General features: G+C 42.8%; 1 protein-coding gene across 2 annotated transcripts in view; it reads left to right on the top strand.

Moving 5' to 3' along the window:
- The window catches only part of anos1b (anosmin 1b), a 50402-nt gene that overhangs the window by 26212 nt on the left and 4375 nt on the right, over positions 1-19815 (top strand). For both annotated transcript variants that reach the window (XM_085437146.1, XM_085437145.1), the window contains exons 3-9: positions 6002-6064; positions 6709-6916; positions 7198-7382; positions 9102-9231; positions 12798-12885; positions 13413-13656; positions 18248-18386. In XM_085437146.1, the coding sequence (XP_085293272.1) occupies positions 6002-6064; positions 6709-6916; positions 7198-7382; positions 9102-9231; positions 12798-12885; positions 13413-13656; positions 18248-18386 (1057 nt within the window). The remainder of the gene's footprint in view (positions 1-6001; positions 6065-6708; positions 6917-7197; positions 7383-9101; positions 9232-12797; positions 12886-13412; positions 13657-18247; positions 18387-19815) is intronic.

Raw genomic sequence — 19815 nt, 5'->3', positions numbered from 1 at the left:
GATTGGCAGCGCTAACTTGAAACTTTGAGTTACTTTTCTCAAAACTTCGAGTTATGGATACTTTTTTTGTGACGGAAACGAGCTTCCATACACCTGTGTTAATCACTTTCACCTGCATTCTATGCGTCATCCTCCCATCAGCCCCCTGTGTATTTGTGTGTGTGTGTATTTAGATGGATAGGTAGACAGATAGTTGGTCCTGGCTTGTCTGTCTGTCTCTTGGACTTAGTTAACCTTTTAACTCCTGCGTTAGCCTCAATACATTGGCTCGCTTAAGTAAGTCTTCTTCCTGCGCCCTGCATTTGAGCCCTAATCCCTCCACACAGTGTGGCAGTCTGTGTGTATCTAAGCTACACTATATGGACAAAAGCACTGGGCCACCTGCACATTACACTTACAGGAGCTGGTCAGCCATTAAACTCCCGAGGCACACTTTTTGTGTTGGCTTTAATCCCACAGGACATTTGATCAGTGCAGTCACTGAGTATGCAAAGGGTTTGCTGCTTTTATGCACCGTGTACCTCCCGGTTTATACATCCATCTCACAAGCAGCAGACTACCGGTTCAGTCCTGAGAGGAGACACAGTTTGGGTTTCATCAGTAAACATCTGCCAAATCAAACACGCAGAGCTACCAGCTGTGTGATTGTGCTTCCTAAACGCTCGCAATAAAATCACTTGAACTAAACATTAAATATCTAGGAGGGAAGAAATTTCATGCATCTTATTATTTGGGGATCTTTTTAAAGTGACCCATTCCTTCACAAATGTTAGGCAGAGTGCCTGGGTAGCTGGTTGATTTTACACACCTGTGTGACTGAAAACATCGGAATTCAACAAGTGGAAGAGACTGTTTAATAGTACAGAACAATATCAATAACAGCCAGTTTAAAATCACCAATTAACCTGAACCCATTAACCACATGTCTCTGGGCCGTGGGTGTAAACTGGAGTACCCAGAGAGAGTATAACTCCACAGAGAAAGGCCACAGCCAGCTGGTGGACTCAAACCTGGAACTTTCTTGTGCTAACGTTGTGCCACCGTGCTGTTATCTATAACACTGGAAAAAAATGTTAGAATATGATAAAAGACATGGGTTGGAGTATTTAAGACGGCCCTAAAAACCATCTGTTGAGCTCTGCACTTTCACCACTGCAGATCCAGCAACATCTGCCACCATGGTGGATAACATGGAGCCCAGTGTGAGTGTCATGGACGTGTGCTTAGCTCCATGGTTTTCGGTTCCTAAGCCCGAGTTCTTATTGCCTTTTTGACTAGTGAACAACAACTGCGGTTAACATCCCAAACTCTGTTTTGCAGGCATGCCCAACATGCTTTCAAATGATATATAGCTCTACTGGAGTAGCAAGTTATCCTGCTATGATTATTTTACTGGCTGCACTCTTGCTACATTTGTGTTCTCAGTTTTGTGGCAGATGTGCATGGCACAACATTACATGTAGGATTTAACTGTGTATTTATTCACGAGCGGTCACGACAGCAGGTAGCTCTGCGTGTTTGATTTGGCAGACGCCTTCCTGATGCAACCCCAAATTGATTTCTTCTCCTGGGACCAAACTGGAAGGTCTTGCTGGTAAAATGAATGTGTAAACCACTACAGTATAGAGCCGCTGTGCTCCAGACCGAATCAACCTTCTACACTCGACTACAGTGATATTTATTGCAGGAGAAGAGGATAAGTTGGAGGATGAACGAGAGGGGAGAGGAATAATGGCACAGAGATTGGAGCAGAGGTCATGTGGGAGAAAAAAAGAGCGATAATGTGAAGACAATGGATGGAAAGAACAAAAGAACAGAAAGGATTATAAAATAAGTGGCTTAGAAAGGGAGAGAAAAACAGGAGCGAGTAATAAATGGGAGAAGGGGAATGAAAAATTTGATATTTCTGTTACTGATCAGCGGCAGCAAGGAGGGGGTGGGCTGGGTTTGGAAGTGGTGCTGGAGTGTGTGTGTGTGTGTGTGTGTGTGCGTGTGTGTGTGTGTGTGTGTGTGTGTGTGTTTGGGGAGATTTTGACAACCATAAGCTCAGAGCAGCACGTGGTTGAGTGAAGAGACCCCTGGGAGCTCTGTGAAGAAACACATCAAACTTAAGGATCTAGTTACATTTGTGTGTGTGTGTGTGTGTGTGTGTGTGTGTGTGTGTGTGTGTGTGTGTGTGTGTGTGTTATTTTAGTGTCTCCTCACCCTTTCTGGAGTACATCATTAACTAGCAAAGGAGAAAAATCACCGATGAAATAACTAATGAGTAATTCTTCTTGCCTTAGATTTTCTTTGCAGACAAAAGCTTCGAGGTGGCTGCTGAGGTTTGAGGTTTGCTTCTTCGAATAATGACTGAAGTGTTCGAACACGTTTTAGTGTAAAGAGAACCGACCATCACATCACAATTCAGTGAGCTGTTCTGAATGCAAACCCAAACAGAACAAGTAGAAAAAATGAGATTTTTGCCACAGTGTTGATAAATTGAGAGGTCGGTCTGTGTAACATGTTTCCTCCCATTCCAAGATCTCAGGTCAAAACAACTGCATCTCTTGATTCCCCATGTAAAACCACACAGAGGTGACAGATAGACAAATTGTGTGCATCAACTCACAACCAACTCTCTTAAAAGAGCAATTTATCACATTTATTCGCTCCCCATAAAAGCACGTCGCAGCTTCCGTACACAGACTCCCTCTGCCTGCGCGAAGCCGTCAGCCATTTACATTTACTCGTGTTAGTCGAGTGAAGAAAATCCAATATTTCAGCGAAAGAAGAAAAAAAAAGGCCGAATGTTGCAGGGTTACAAATTTTATAATAATTACAATAATTTACAAAAATGAAAATATTAACATAACTTAGCTGAAGGCTGAAACTGGCGGTTATCTTTTTTAATTAGTCACTTTACCTGATTATTAGCCAGTTAATGAAAACTCCAATTGTTGACTAATTGTCGTTGCATCCCTGATCAGTATTCTTCTGTGATATGTGACATTAGCAGGAAGAGGTTAATGACTTAAAGACAGGAAACCAATGCACACATGTGCTCACTGACTCATATGAAGCATTTGAGCTCCAGGTTTTGTAACGCTGCAGATATGATTAATAAAAGGAGATTTTGAAGATCCAACCATCAAGTCGAAGCTTCGAATTTGTTCTTTCTTAAATTGACACTTTCGTCTTTTTTTTCACATCCACGAGCATCACTCGACAGATGAGTCAAGTTAAAAATAAACCCAGTCTAGACGAGCTTTGTACAGAAGACATTTTCATCCAGGGGTAGCCATTAATTTGTGCAAAGATAAACTTCTGATGCCATTTCATTAATTCTGTTTCTCCTTCTGGAATCAGTGAGTTGGAATAAACCGGAGGAGTGATTGAAGCCAGGCACGCCGGGGAGTTGAAGGAGACAGACAGACAGAGAGAAAAGAGAGACTGAGGGGGGGTGAGGGTGAAACCGCAGTTTTTATACGTTGTCTGGTTTTAATTTGGTAAGAGCCATCATTCACCAGTTCACTGAGGTGGCAAACCAGATGAGTGCGTGCTTCTGGAGCGTGTGTTTCTTTACAGTCATGGACACTGAGATCTGCTTCTACAAATCTTAAAACCATCTGACACTTTGTTATTTATTATTTGTCTTGCTAATATTTCTTTAGTCCTCAGCCATTTTCAAGGAATAGCTTGGGAAATGTGCTCATTCTCCTCTGGCGTAGAGGAGAGGTTACACTCTAGCAGGTCAGGCTGGATGTGCAGGGAGGCTGGAAACAGCTAGCATGGTGTAGGTAATGAAGTGAGATTGCCAACACGTCTAATGCTCATTAACCATCTCTCAGTGAGTTTGAGCAACAATTTGCTGCTCTGTGAGTCGTTCTGGAGCTCAGGAACGAAAAAGACACTCCTCTGTGCCAGAAAGAGTCGGTAATGGATTGTGCATGAATTACAGCAGATGTTGTCATATCTGCAGGTGTAGGTGTGTGGCAGGCAGTGTTATGGACCCAAAACGTAGGACTCAGCAACGCAGAACTGAACTAAAAATCACAGCGTCAATGCTGAAAAAACAGGCAACAAAAACAACAACATAACGTCACAAAACAAAATAAACTGACTCACTGACAGAGAGGGAAACCAAACAGTCAGAACCACTACTTACAATAAGGGAGTGACAATACAGTCCCGATCTGATGTTTAAGAACAATTGAAAAATGTCAGAAAATCCTATTTTGCATGGTTGGATCTTAACAAGGTTCCAAGTCGAGCTTCAACATGCAGCAAGAAGAAATGGGAGTGAGACAAAACATGTTTTTGAGCAATTTATTAAAAACAACTGTTAAACTGAAACAGGCTGATCTACAGCTGATCAACAGTTTAGGACCACTTGCCTTTAAAAGGTGAATCTGTGGATTCATTGTCCTTTTCTGTCAAGTAGTCACACTTTCATGATGGCGAAGGCAAAAACTTTCCCTTTTTTAAACGTGATCGGGTTGTTGAACTGCATGAGCAGGATCTCTCACAGCACGCCATCGCTGCTGAGGTGGGACGCCGTCAGATGGTCATTTGGAATTTCTTAAATGATCCTGAGGGTTATGGAACAAAAACTCAAGTGGAAGATGCAAAAAATGTCACCAGCACTGAGCCGAAGCATCCAATCGGCTGTCCGTCAAGACACTGGACGATCCTCGACCCAAATTAAGGCCGTTTCTGGTGCCGACTGCAGCCCCATAACCATCAGACGCATCTGAGACTGAAGGGCTTCAAAAACACAAAAATGTCTTCAAAGGCCTCGTCTCCTTGAACGCCACAGAACTGACCATTTGGACTTTGCAAGCGAGCACCAAGCATGGGACACTGAAAGGTGGAAGAAAGTTTTATTCTCTAACGAGAACAAATGTAACCTTGATGGTCCTGATGGTTTCCAACGTTACCAGCATGACAAGCAGATCCCACCTGAGATGTTTTCTACGCTCCACAGTGGAGGGGGCGCCATAATGATCTGGGGTGCTTTTTCCTTCAGTGGAACAACGGAGCTTCAGGAGGTGCAGGGGCTTCAAACGGCAGCTGGCTGTGTCCAGATGTTGCAAAGAGCATCCCTCATGACTGAGGGCCCTCATCTTTGTGGTAACGACTGGGTTATTCAACAGGACAACACTACAGTAAATATCGCCATAAAGGACAAGGCACTTCTTCCAGGAGAGTAACATCACTCTTTTGGACCATCCTGCATGTTCCCCTGATATAAATCCAATTGAGAACCTTTGGGGATGGATGGCAAGGGAAGTTTACAGAAATGGACAACAGTTCCAGACAGTAGACGCCCTTCCCCTTTCTTCTTGTTGCATATTGAAGCTCTACTTGGAACCTTGTTAAGATCCAACCATGCAAAACGATGCATTTTTTGCCATTTTAAACTTTTGATTGAGACTACATATACACACAAAGGATAACGAACGGGAACGGGTCACAGGTGGGAACACAGCTGACACTAATCAGATTGACACACGAGTTAGAGACTATGAAACTAACAACAAGATGGAGACATGCAAACTTGACACGAGGACTGGGAGACACAAAACACGAGGGGATAAGAGATAAACAGATACGAAGACAAGAGTGACTAAACATAAAACGTGGAACACGGGGGAGGCGGAAAAAGAAACATAAAGGCTGGATGACAAAACCAAGATCAGAATATACAAATACTACACAATGCAGAGACACAACAATAAGAACCAAAACCAGGAACGTCAGCTGAACTTTAGAATATTAAATAAACCAGAATCAAATGGTCCAAATACATAAACCCTGCATCACGGAAACATTACAGATGTTTAATTTGAATCTTTACAGGTGTTAGCAGGTTCGATTTGGATGGAGCCTCCAGCTTTTGTGCTGAGCAGGAATCTACATGAATGTGCTAAAATGCTGAAATGTGCCTCGTGCATATTTTCTTATTTTATTAATTTTTTGTTTTTTTCTGTTTTCTTCCTTTGTGTTGGGTTATGTGTAGTGCATTCAGCCATGCAAAGAACTGTGGGAAACCAGGAAGGTGGCATCTCCAAAGTCTTGCGAGGTAAGACGGAAACAGTGCGTGGCGTTTTTGTGCTCTTGTGCAAGTCTCGGCAGCCTCGGTGGCATTGTCGTTCTTTGCAGACGCACGCTTTTGTTGGCACCACAAAGCTGTTTTGACCTTGTGCAATAAATGAGCGTTTGTGTGTGTTTTTATAAAGCTTTGTGCACTTCTAGTATACATAGGACACTGTGCAACAGTTTTATGTGCATTTTGTGTGAGTGTGTGTGGCCTGTTTATTTGTAAAGCCGGTTTCTGTGGCTTTCTGAGAGATTAGTTTTTCATCACAATAGCTGAAGCGTGTTACTCGCGGGATGGCTGATTGGCTCGCTGGTTATGAACACAGGGTAATTCAGAGCTATTAGTGAAAGCTTGTGTTTACATTTTCCTGATCTACAGCTGTCTGCACAAACAGAGAAATGCGCACATGCACGCACACGCACGCACACGCATGCACACGCATGCACAAGCACACACATGTAGCTTTTTGGACCAGCCTTTAAACAGACAGTAGGAGTATACCACAGGAAGCGCTTTCACCCTTACTGTGTGTTTTTGTGGCCTCGTGTGTGTTCCTATACACTGTGTGTTATTTCTGTGATGTGTCAACTGTAATAATAATTACACCCACCGTGCTTTACTCTCAGAAGCAGACAGAGTGTGTGACAAGCAGGGAGTTTCTGGCCTCGTTAAGGTCGTCTCGTCAGGGAGACTGCCCTCCGCCTCAGCGAGCCACAGGATTTGCCGCGGCCTGCGTGGAGAGCTGCTCGTCAGACCAGCACTGCCCCTCCCCCAGGAAGTGCTGCTCCAATAGCTGTGGACATACTTGCCAAGCCCCAGCCAATCTGTACAAAGGTAAAGGCAACTTTTGGAGTTTGTGTGAAGCATAATGTGGTAGCTGTTACTGATCGTCCTATCAAGTGGTTTTGATAGATAGACTGTAAATGAGTAATTAGACCCCAGTTATTAGACTTAATAAGGCAAAATGCATCATAGTGTGTGTCTAAGTCGTCCCGGGAACTCCCATAACTGTCCAAATGTTTCTGTGTCATCTAATTGTAATGTCAGTATGTTACTAGTCAAGTGAGTTATACTGATATGTAACAACTAGCTTGTAACCTGGTCTGTCCTCGCAGGTGTCCCTCTGAAGCCTCGAAGAGACATTAGCTTTTTGGAGGACTCGGAGGGTCGTGTGAAGGTGATGTGGGTGTCGAAGTTCAATGTCAGCGTGGAGCCCGTCGTTTACATACTCCAGTCCCGCTGGAACATCGGCATTCACCCCAGTGAAGACCACGCCTCTCCATGGGCTACTGTAGCCATGGTAAATGGTTAATAGTCACTTTCCATGTGCTAATTAAGTAGTGAGAAAAACTGATATTTACATAACAATTAAGAAGTAAACTTATCATAGACTAAGGAGGGGACTTGTCCTAATAATAGCCTTATGTTTGTGTCTGTTATTGGGGGTTGTTACATGATGTGATGATTATTGATGATTATTTGGGACAGTTGTAGAGTCATTCGGCTGTGAAACTGGCTCCCTGTGCCTTTAAAAGTGGAGCCGCCCCACAAAGTTTGTAACATATCTTTACCTCATAACTCTCAATTTGCCTTGAATGATGAAACTTCTCAGCTATGGAGATGGATGTTAGACTTAGTTTCCACCTCATCAGTCTGCTGCCTTGCTGTCTAAACCTCTCCACCCCAGTCAGTCTCCCATTCTGCCAGGGTAAACGCTGTGTGTGTGTGTGTGTGTGTGTGTGTGTGTGTGTGTGTGTGTGTGTGTGTGTGTGTGTGTGTGTGTGTGTGCGTCTGTGTGTGTGTGTGTGTGTGTGTGTGTGCGTCTGTGTGAGGTTAGGTAAATAAGCAGAGCTTAAAAAGGAACCACAGGCAGCCACAGTCATTCCACCGGCTGACTCTGAATGACTGAATGCTCATTATGGACTTAAATAGATGGCAGCTCGTGTCTTTGTGTGTGTGTGTGCGCGTGTGTGTGTCTGTGTGTGTGTGTGTGCGACTGTGGATGAGTAGATTTGAGCCGCAGCAGTCACATTTGCACTGTCAAGGAGACAAAACAAATTAATCTTTAAAGATTTTAACCATAGTTTGGATAAACCGTTTCATTTCAACACTATCAGAGGAATTCCAGCCTGACAGTGTTTATCTGACATCATCTGACAGGATGTACAACTTTGTTTTTGCAGCTGAACACTCAAAAATCCTTCCTGAAAGAAGTCATTTTCTGCTTTTGATTAGAATCGTATTAGAGAGGTGTTTAGGAGGATGCAGTTTGTGTCGTGTCATTTAATTAGCCCACCTTAATTCATATAAATGAGAAGAACAACATCAGTCTGTCAGGGGTTAACCAAAGCTAACCAAAGGCCAACACGGGAATTTATCTTATCCAGGTAACATCGGCGTTATCGCTGGGGTCAAAGATACCTCACACAGCTGCAGACAAAGCAGCTGATTATCCTGATTGCCAGTGTTAGAGTGCGAGAACCCAGATAACAGGAGGATACCCGGGGTATGCTGAATTCATATTACAGGGCCCAGCTGCCCATGCATGCAGTTGCAAGAGACCCACCGCTCTTTTTAAAACTTATGAGTGTTAAACTAGTTCAGTGAATATTCTCTTTTTTAAACAAAAGCCTATTTTTCAAGATTTAAAGGTCTGTAATAGTGAGTGTTTTAAAAAATAGTTTTAAATGATTCCTCTAACTCGCACAGACACTAGGAGTAAAGAAAAAGATCAATCAATATTAGCCTTGACTGTTTTTCCTCTGAAAATGATCCCCTCTGTATGTTTGCCTGTCTGACTCCATGATGTTGGGGATCAGAGCTCTGTGGGGATCATATCGTCACTTGCAGAACTCATATAGTCCTCATGCCTCTTGATGTATTTCTTGGTCTGTTGTTATGCTGCAGAATGATTTTGGAGCCAATCTGATATCTTCCTGGTGAGGTGTAAGCACTGCCCTGTATGTCTTAAAATATAAAAACCTAGCCTGCGTATTGTGCCATGCGTTTGTGTGTTTAGACACTCTCTGAAGATGCGATTCTGTCAGATCTGAGACCTCAGCGTTGGTACCAGTTTAGAGTGGCAGCCATCAACAGCCACGGCAGCAGAGGTTTCACCACACCCAGCAAACACTACATCTCCAGTAAAGGTAAGCACACATACTTCGTTTTTTATGAGCGTCTCAAAGTGAGTGATGATGCCTCTGCATGTTGCCATAAGCTAGCGGTGAATTTTGATATTCTGTCATGAGACACTGAGCAAAACACAGATCCTTGCACTCATTTTTTGTCATTTTATGAGAGATATTACACATCCCGCAGGAGGAGTCAGAAAGTCAGGATGTTTTCCTTCCTCTCCCTTTCTGTGCTCTTTCTGTCGTTCACGCAGAGTTGATGGATAAGGTAAAAAACTGTCAGGCAGTCTATAAAACACAAGCAGGAAACCGAAATGTACACAAGTGTGCACACATGCATGCATTTACACAAAGCGTAAGGACTCGCTCCGTTGGTTTGATGCCAGAGTGAAGTCCCTGATGTAGGTCTGAGAGACTGGGTGAAAGTGAGAGTAAGACAAGCGCACACACACACACGAACGCACACACTGTAGGAGGTATTAGCTGTAATGCTTAGCAGACTTAGGTCATACTGGTATTTTGCCAGGATTGGCTAGTGATATGAATTCACTGCCAGGATTGGCTAGAGCATGTTTGAATGTGAATAATGACTTCAGGTTGGACGGAGCTGTGGAAAAAGGTTCTTTATCAGTTGAACACTTAAGGGAGATTATGAAGAGCAGTGTGAGATAGCATTTTCCACCTCTCAGACGAAATTTTTATAAACATTTCAACCTGTGCCGTGGCAAGCAGAGTGCAGGGTTTGTAAGCGGGGTTGTAGCTGGGCTTTACAGAAGATATTTGCAGGTAGAACTGTGATAAAAGGCAAGTTCACGTATCGCTTTGTGGACACGACGAGCGAATCGCTGAGCGTGTGCAATAAATGCGAGAGAATGTGGATTTCATCAAATGCAGACGGGTCGATAATAAGATGCCCAATAATGTTAAGTTAAAAACGATTTTATTTCCTGCACTCTGCTCAAATTGTCCGCACTCTGAAACCGAAAAGGAGAGGAAACTTTCCAACAGGATATTGGATCGACTGGTGCTGAGATTTGTGAGGTCGGCCCCTCTACGACCCAGAAACACCTCTTTGCAAAGGTGTTGCAGAAGCTTAACACCAGCTGAACTCTGCTGCTGGCAGCCAGCTAAACAAGCTTAGCGTACTGCTTAGTGTTTTATGAGGGCGTTATATTTGGGACTATTTGCTGGGAAGAGTAGCTTCCTGAATTCTCTGTAGATGGCTTACTTTTGTATGAAATGACCTTCAGAGGTGCTAATTGTTTGGTTTTTTTTGGTAAATCAGACAGAACCAGGTTAGCTTTTCAAGCTAGATTTATGCTCTGCTAAGTTAACTGGCTTTAAGAAGTTACTCCTCTAAGTCACCATCACATGGTGTAGTTTACAGACATGGTATTAATGCAAAGCAAACCTAACAGGCTGTTTCCTACAGAAAAAGTAATTAAATAAGGGTGATCAGTCTTCAAAATCCATATCTGTGCAAGCAAGAGGCAATAGCTCAGTGTCGAAATGTTGAGTTCTTCTTCTGTGACACGGTGTGTGTTTGTGAGTGTATTTTGAGAACCAGGGTTAAAGGTTAGAGCCACAGTTGAACATTTCAAATACCATCAGATGGCAGCCAGAGTCTTGTTTCTACCTCATTAGTCTGATTAGTCAGAGGTTGGAGGTCAGGGGTCACAAATCCGGAAGCTGGCAGATGTTAAGAGGGTTGTGCTTTCTGCACGGTGACCTGACGCTAACCAGAGTGAAACTTGGAAACCGCTTTACATCTTGTTAAAATGTTGGTGTTACGTGGGACCTGCCAGTAGTAATCACGAAGGGATATTTGGATCAGAAAAGTAATCTTGGTGTCTTCACTTTATGACATAAAACATTAGTTCATTGAGAGTGATGGGAAAAGCCCTCAGAGAAGAACATGTTTTGATTCTCATCTGGCAATTACTGCTGGCACTGAGATGTAACACAAAACACCACGTATGCATACACACAAGCAGTCCTGGTCATGGAGTTTCCAGTGTTTTGCCCCAACTTTGATCTTTGCATTTAGGTCAGCCAAGCACAGCCTGGGGCTGTGGGAGGCCTGCCATGGGGGATGTAGTTCTAATCAGATGCATTTTGTAGTTTTAATCAAATACAGGATCAGGGATTTTGGGCTCTAATGAGATACAGAGTCACTGTTGAAAGACTCATACGGTTACCAGCAGTGATGGCCTTTGGTCTGTGTTGTGGCAGCTACTGAAAAGGACGTTAGGTTTCTCCAGTATCACCCACCTTTGATGCTTTAAATCTAATTGGCTCTGTAGACTTGAATCAAACCAAGAGGAAATGTGCTTTTAGCCCCGAGAAAAAGAAAGTCAAGCTGGTAAAAGGTCTTTGTTGCAAAGGACTCACTCCTCTCCTCTTCCCTTTTGTTGATATCAAAAGTTTGGCAGAATTTAAATTGCAAAAGTGTCAACTTTAGACACAAATTACACAAAGAAATTAACAGGTTTTAACACCCAGCAACAAAAATTAAGCCTTTAGCTTGTACTGTGCTATTTTTCCTTTTTTTGCCAAAGAGAAAACACAATGTGCAATGTTACCTTTTTTAACATTAATTTGGTGTTAAATAAAAATCACAGTTTGTCTTTTTGGATGTTCCACTGTCCAAATTTGATGTCTGGAAACATAAAACTTCAAGGGCTGTGAGTGAAACGAAGCAAGAGATAGATTGTGTGCAGTAGTTAAACTTTAACAGTTAATATAGAAAAATGAAAACAAATTTATAGATTCTGGGGTTTTAATCATTTTTATGATTTTTTTTTAGACAATTAATAGTTGTAAAAAAGAAATACATGAACAAATATAGAATTTTTTTAAGGTGTCCTATGGGAATCTTTAAATAAACTAATGTCTTTTTAATAAGAGCTAAAGGATTTTGGTTAAGAAAACAAAAGGTCCTTTGAGTAATCTGACATTATTTTATGTAATTCTACTTAAATAGTAACATGTCAGTGACAGTGTTAACCAAGGTGTTGTGTCCATAGCAGTCTATTGTTGCTGAAGAACAGGCAGGCTTCAGCAAAACCCCTACAGAAAAAAACCCTATGAGCAGCACTTTGGCGACAGTGGGAAGGAAAAACTCCCTTTTAACGGGAAGAAACCTCCGGCAGAACCAGGCTCAGGGAGGGGCGGGGCCATCTGCTGTGATTGGCTGGGGGGACCACTAACATTGTTTGAGTCATCAAACGACTGGATGACAAGCCCACAGGCGCCGTTCTCATGAATGGAAACACAGGCAGCTGGTTTGGTCCTACAGCTGAACTCCCCCTGGATTATCTGCTCTCACCCACCCTCTCTTACACACACCAGGAGAGAGCTGACAAGGTAGGCAGAGAAAGAGATGGGAGGACAACATCCAAGAGTGGACAGGCAGAGTCCCAGAGAGCTGTGGAGGACAGAGAGAACTGGAGAAGGGTGATGGCCTTGTCTTCACTGGGACCCCAGCGACTTCAGCAGAGGTCAGGGGTCAAGTGAAGTGAAAGAAAAAAGAACTGCAACATTGCCTAACTATATGTTTTTCTTTCTGTGTCTCTATGCAGACCCTTCGCCCCCAGAACCGCCCACGAATGTCAGAGTGAGCAACCAGACACTGAATAGGACACAATCAGCGTCCCAGTTCACAGAAAGGTATCTAAAAAGCTATGTCAGTGAAGGATTATCAGATGCATCATTTTATATATAATCTTTAAAATACATCTATTTACCATTGCAGCTGGGAAATCAGTCATAAACTGTGGTCAGCCCTATAAAACACGTTTTCTGTTGTGTGATTGTGTATATGAGCTGAAATTACAGTTTGCCCTTGTTCAATTACATCCTTCGGTGTCTTCTCTATTTTTCATTCTGCAAAACAAGGTCATTTAAAGTTCAGACCATGGCTTGGATCAACAGCGATATTCCAATAACATTTAATAACAGAGGTGATGACTTAAATTGTAGCTTCTGTTCAGCATGATATAAAGTGTCTGAGCCTCGTCTATACATACAGGGAGTAAATAGAGATTAGATAGAGATTGTAAACCCGATGCTGAAAGCAGCTGACAAACAAGCAGAGAATCATTTTCACTGTTAGGGAAGCGCTGCACTTTTTGCTTCTTCCTTAATGGGACTGTTTACACTTACGCCGTAACGTTGCATAAATTTTGCCTCCTAAGGTCGATGGAGAGTGGCGTCACAGTGGCGGTCTTATTACGCTGGGAGCCCCCCAAGGAAGGAGACCTCCCTGTGCACAACTACCGAATCACCTGGATGTCTCGCCATACGCACGCAGCACAAAAACACAAACACACGCTGCAAGCGCACACGCATACAGTAGCCAGTAACACGCACGCACGACCTGCACAGTCACGCACACCAGCACAGGGTAGGAAGGAGAGCAACAGCAGAGTGACTCAGGGGGTAAGTCAACTTTCTACAAGCTTAATTATACCAAATAAAAAATGTGGTCATTTATCTTGTTTCTTTGCTTAGAATATTTCAAGAACATAAACATATAGTAAGTGGACGTTGAAACGTTTCAGTTTCAATTTTCATGATGTTTCAAGATATATCTGTTTTCTTAAGGCTCTGAAAAAGGTGAAAAAGAAAGTGCACTCTTTCAAATATAACGTTTCACATTTCATAATAAGGTAAATCCAACCTCAGCAGTATGTAGGTACTAACTGTCTTAACAGAAACTGAGAGCACTCAGGTGCTGCTATTCAATTCAGTTCAACTCATTTTTATTTTTATTTATACACTGGCAAATCACAACAACAGTTGCCTTTATATTGTAAGGTAAAGACCCTACAGTTATACAAAGAAAACAGAGAAAACACCAACAATTAGATTAAATCGTGGGCCATCGTGGCTCAAGAGTTGGCAGTTCGTCTTGTAATCAGAAGGTTGCCGGTTCGATCCCCGGCTCCGACAGTCTTGGTCGTTGTGTGCTTGGGCAAGACACTTCCCCCGTTGCCTACTGGTGGAGGTCAGAGGGCCCGGTGGCGCCAGTGTCCGGCAGCCTCGCCTCTGTCAGTGCGCCCCAGGGTGGCTGTGGCTACAATGTAGCTGCCATCACCAGTGTGTGAATGTGTGAATGTAGTGTAAAGTGCTTTGGGGTCCATAGGGACTGAGTAAAGCGCTATACAAATACAGGCAATTTACCATTTTAAACCCCTGTGACCAAGCTTTTTGGTGACAGTGGGAAGGAAAAACTCCCTTTTAACAGGAAGAAACCTCCAGCAGGGAGGGGCAGCAATCTGCCACGACCTGTTGGGGTGAGGGGGGGGAAGACAGGACAAAGGCACACTGTGGAAGAGAGCCAGAGATGCTAATAAAATACGCTTGATTAACTAATCATCAGCATGAGTGAGCACCTCTGTGAAAGCAGAAGTCTGTTGGTTTGGAGCATTCAGGTGTGTGTTAACACAATGCCAAAGAGGAAAGAAAAGCCATGATCTTAGAGAAGTGATGGTTGGAACAAGGGCTATAAGGTCATTTCCAAACAATTGAAAGTCCATTTCTCTACAGTGAGAAAGATTATTCACAAGACAAAAACATTCAAGATAGCTGCCAGTGTTCCCATGAATAGACACTTACGTCCCAGCAAAATCACTCCAAGGTCAGAGTGTGCAGTGTTCACAGGAACTACAAACCCTACATGTCAGACTATACACGTCTAAGTTGACATGTTAAATGTTAAAGTTCATGGCAATGCAATTAGAAAAAGACTGAACATGTGTAGCTTGTTTGGAAGTGCTATCAGGAAAAGGCTGCAAGCTTAGGTTTGCAAAATTGCATCGGAACAAATCCCAAGACTTCAGGAACGATGCCGTTTGGACAGACAAGACAAAAATGGAAAAGTTTGTCTGCGATACATTGCACCATTTTTAGCAAAAACCGAACACAGCATGTGGGCACAAACGCCTCATACCAACTGTCAAGCAGGTTGGTGGAGGGGTGACGATTTAGGCTTGTTGTGCAGCCACAGGACTTGGGCCCCTCACAGTCATTAAGTTGACCATGAACTCCTCTGTACACAAAAATATTCTCAAGTCAGATTTGCCTGACAGCTAAAACTTGGCCTAAAGTGGGTCATGGAACAAGACAGTGACACCATATTGGCCACGATAGATTTGCTGAAAAAAAAGAGTGGAGTGTTGCAATGGCTTAGTCAAAGTCTAGACCTTATTGAAGTTCGGTGACGGGACCTTAAGACAGTTATGCATAAACAAATGGCTGCATTTCATTCATCTGCAATAACAGATGGATGGGACTTTCTTTTCTGCAAAGTTGGCTTTGTAAGTAAGAAAATTGTAAAATCAGTTAATAAGATCAATATTCTATTTTCACTACCTCAAACTCCTATTTATTGTGTATCATGTGAGCAACCACCTTTCAGTACAGTGTCATTAACCAGTGGCAGCAGATGGCCCCGCCCCTCCCTGAGCCTGGTGCTGCCGGAAGTTTCTTCCTGCTAAAAGGGAGTTTTTCCTTCCCACTGTCGCCAAAGTGCTTGCTCATAGAGGGTCATATGATTGCTGGGTTTTTCTCTGTATGTATTATTGTAGGATCTACCTTACAATATGAAGCACCTTGAGGCAACTGTTGTTGTGATTTGGTGCTATATAAATAAAATTGAATTGAATAGGAATAAGATGTGGGACATATATATTTCCTGTGAAGTATAACAGCGCACAATAACACCACATACCCTGAATACACAAGCGGTGTAGCTGCACACGAGAGGTTTTATTATGCCTGTAAAGACACGCACCTTACACACACACACACACACACACACACACACACACACACACACACACACACACACACACACACACAGGTTTTCATATATTTGTGGGGACATCTAATTGATATAATGCTTTCCCTAGCCCCTTGTCCAACCCAAAAATGAATGCCTAACCCTAACCCTTACCCTAAACCTATCCATAACCTAATTGTAACCCTTTCACTAAAACCGCATTGTGAGTCTCTACCTCAGGTGAGGTAATGCACAAATTTCCCCGCCGTGGGATCAGTAAAGTCTTAGCTTAAAAATGCCTTCAAACTTGTGGGGACCAGGATTTTGTCCCCATAAGGACTGTTGGTCCCCACAAGTGTAGTAAACGTTGTTTATTTGGTCCCCACAATAATATGTAAACACGTAAACACACACATACACGGTCCTCGTTGTGATTGCTATGGTGGTTTTACAGGCCTGTGCAGTAAAATCTTAAACACTTAAACTTAAACAGGATTTGATTCAGCTACTGTGCTGGAGTAGCAAACTTTGACAACTCATAAAAACCCATTATGTACTCCGCATGTCTGAGGTGTAGCGTTACAAACATTAACAGGACTTTGAATCATCCTTCAAATGACACAATGTGCATCTTAATTCAAGATGTGGATTCAAATAATGAGCCATTAAAAAAAAACATGCTCTTCTTTATCTTTGTTAAATATGTTTGTGAAACGTTTCCACCAAAATTGATAAAGCTCCAATGTATAGATGCTAAAAACGATCTGTACTCATGTGGTGCAAGAATGAAATGCAAAGAATGATGGGATATGAAGTCAGTTTACAAAGTAACACATTGCTGTTTTGTTGCTTAATTCAGTGACTTCTAACTTGTGAAAGATTTTTTAAAATGTACTGTTTAAATTATATTTAATGCAGCCGTAATACTTAAAGGGGAGGATTTTCTTATCCTGATTATAGGAATGATGATGATGATGATGATGATGATGAAATACGCTTATGATGCAGTTAAGTCCAGTCAGCAGTACCAAAATACCCATAATCACAGTAAATAACACAGATATTACAGCTTTGACGTAACAGGTATGGTAGCCTGTGCACTGACTGAACATTTTTTCCTCCAAATGGTAAACACAATCAAAGTACTTGTACGAGACTCTTCAGCTTTAGATGCTCTTTTTGAAGTACGATGTTAACATTTACTTCAGACAAAAAGCTCAAGCATAAACATCAAAGTGCGGCACACTCATATGGACGTAGCTATGCTAAATAGTGATGGCGATCCCAGACTGATCCTGGTGGAGCCATTTATCTGTAGTCTGGTCCTCTGTTCTGCTTGGCTGGGAGGTCTGGAATTTAAATGAGCCCCCCCTAACTAGTGTTTCCTACTTGCAGCTGCATCTACAAACACACACACATACACACAAATCAGAATCACAACAGGTAGGTAATACCCAGAACAACATAGCTAACATAGCTATGTTGTGTGAAACTTTTCATATCACAGAAAGCAGTCTGCGAGCACAATATGTTGTATTCCCAGGATTGGGATAAAACACATATCCTGTCAATCAGGAATTTCTGCAGGAGTGGAGAAAGCTAGCATTTAAGCCTCGTGGTAAAGTGGGGAATTCAGAGGAAGCACTCGAATGTGAAAAAAACCTCTGCTGTATCAGTGCTTTTAAATATATAGTTCATTGCTTTCTTACATGTAATGTCGACTGACATTATCCCAAACGTCTCTCGCTCTATCCGCTACACAAACGACACACACACATATGTTTTGTCTATCTCGAAGGTAATGGAAATCCTTTTACCCCACTTTGTGTGCAGGAAGCACACACACACACAGATTTATCATGCGATCATCTCTTTGTTGTGACTAGTACCAGTCCACGCAGACAAACAGACCTGATTGACTGAGAGCCTGTTAACGAGCTGTCAGTCAAACAGCAGGCTAATGCAGAACAGGCCTGGACTGTCAGTCCTGCGGAGGGACGATGGAGACAACTGGGGTTTCTATGGCGATGATGCTGACGACGTATCAAAGTTAGCAGGTTTTCATGGACCTCGTCTGCAGCAGACGTATCATTAGTGTTTTTGTCACTCTTTACGTGATCCCTGTCCAGATTTAGCTAGTAAATCTGCATCAGTACAGACTGATAAATTGCTAATGTGTTGGACTACACGTGCAAAAAAAAGACAAATTCCATCTCTATAATCATTCTTTCTATTCCTGTCTTTTAGGCGCAGTGTGAAGTGTGGCTGCACGGTCTACCGCCTGCGACTTCCTACTTGCTCTCTGTCCAGACTGTGGCCTACTGGGGTCAGAAGAGACTGAAGAGTCCTAGAGCGCAGCTTGTCTTCACTACCATCCCTCATGCAGGTAATGAAAGCAAACAGCTGTCCTGTGGGGCCAGGTGATTTGACTTTACAGTTAAAATGCCAAGTATATTTCTTCAATGCAAAAAGAGTAAAATTGCACAGCGGGGTGGGGTTATGTGCAAGCGCCATCCTGGAGCCTCCAACTGTCAGCAAGAAAGCATATTTCCCAAAACGTCTGAAGCATTCATTGAATTTCAGTCAAGTATAAATGTGCTTTTTTTGTGGTGGGACTTGAGTGTGTGAGAGTGCATGGCAGCACCACTGCTTCTCACAGCTGTAGTTCATTTTCAGTAATTATTTCTAGGTGTAAATGTTTGTGCATTTGCATTACATGGTTTACCATAAATCCAAGCCATCTCTATCAACAGTTTGGATGATTACCATCGAGCCTTCAGTGGATTTTGGAGAGTTTTTGTCATGTGGAAATAAACATTGCAAATATAAGAGGTGCTAAATAAATGCAGCCTGTCATGGTCCTGGGCCATGTTGGCCCAGTGTTCTTAGTTTTCTTGTATGTTTGTATTTTGTTCCTTGCTTAGGCCATGTTTTCTGAGTTGCCCTGTTGTGTTGTTCCCTAAGTGTTTTCCCTTCATGGCTTTTACCCCCTGTGTGCCCCTCTGTGTATCTGTGAGCCCTCGTCTCTCCTTATGTTTTATTCCATGTTTCCCCTGCCCTTTATGTCTAAGTTCTCCCCGTGCTCTCTCTTCCCCCTGTGTGCCCTCTATGTATTTATGAGCCCTCGTCTCCCTTTGTGGTTGTTTCATGTTTCCCCAGCCCGTTATGTCTGTGTTTTCCCCGTGCTCTCTCTCCTCCTGTCTGAACCTCTGTGCACTTCCTGTTTACTTTGTGACTCTCACGCCCGTACATGTCATGTTCAGTTCACCCCGCCCTGTCTCGTTATGATTATCAGTGTCACCTGTGTTCCCCGTGTGTTCCCACTTTCCTCATTAACCCTCTGTGTATTTCTGTCTGCGTCTCCCTCTGTTCAGCGTGACGTCGTCCCTCATGTTGTGTGGATCTTCCTGTGCCTTCCTGCGAATGTTAGTTTACTTTTTCCCAGTTAGTTCTGTATTTCCTGTATTCTGCCGTGCCAGCATTAAAGCTGTGTTCTTTAAGTTTATCCCCGTGTCTGTGAGTCTGCATCCTGGGTCCTTCTCCTGCCTGCCGCACAGCGATTCATGACACAGCCTTCCTGGCCAAGTTTAAACTTTAGTGTTGTTGCGATTCAGCAAGAAAGCCAGCAATTATTAGTTACTTATTTTGAATATGTCATTGCTAGCTTGTCATGAAATTAGCAAATACTGCTTATGCAGCACAGTCTACAGAAGCTGTTTGTTAGCAGAGCCATACGTTATTGAGTTAATGATTTTCCTGTAAGTTCAGGGCTGCTTCGTTTGCTGACTCTCGACATATTCTGTCTACATACAGCT

The sequence above is a fragment of the Copadichromis virginalis genome, linkage group LG17 (assembly GCF_057382275.1).
Source record: "Copadichromis virginalis isolate Kocher_CV1m ecotype Utaka linkage group LG17, C_Virginalis_male_GT1.1, whole genome shotgun sequence".
NCBI lineage: Eukaryota > Metazoa > Chordata > Actinopteri > Cichliformes > Cichlidae > Copadichromis > Copadichromis virginalis.
The sequence above is the reverse complement of the archived record's forward strand: the minus strand, read 5'-3'. Positions and strand labels throughout refer to the sequence as shown.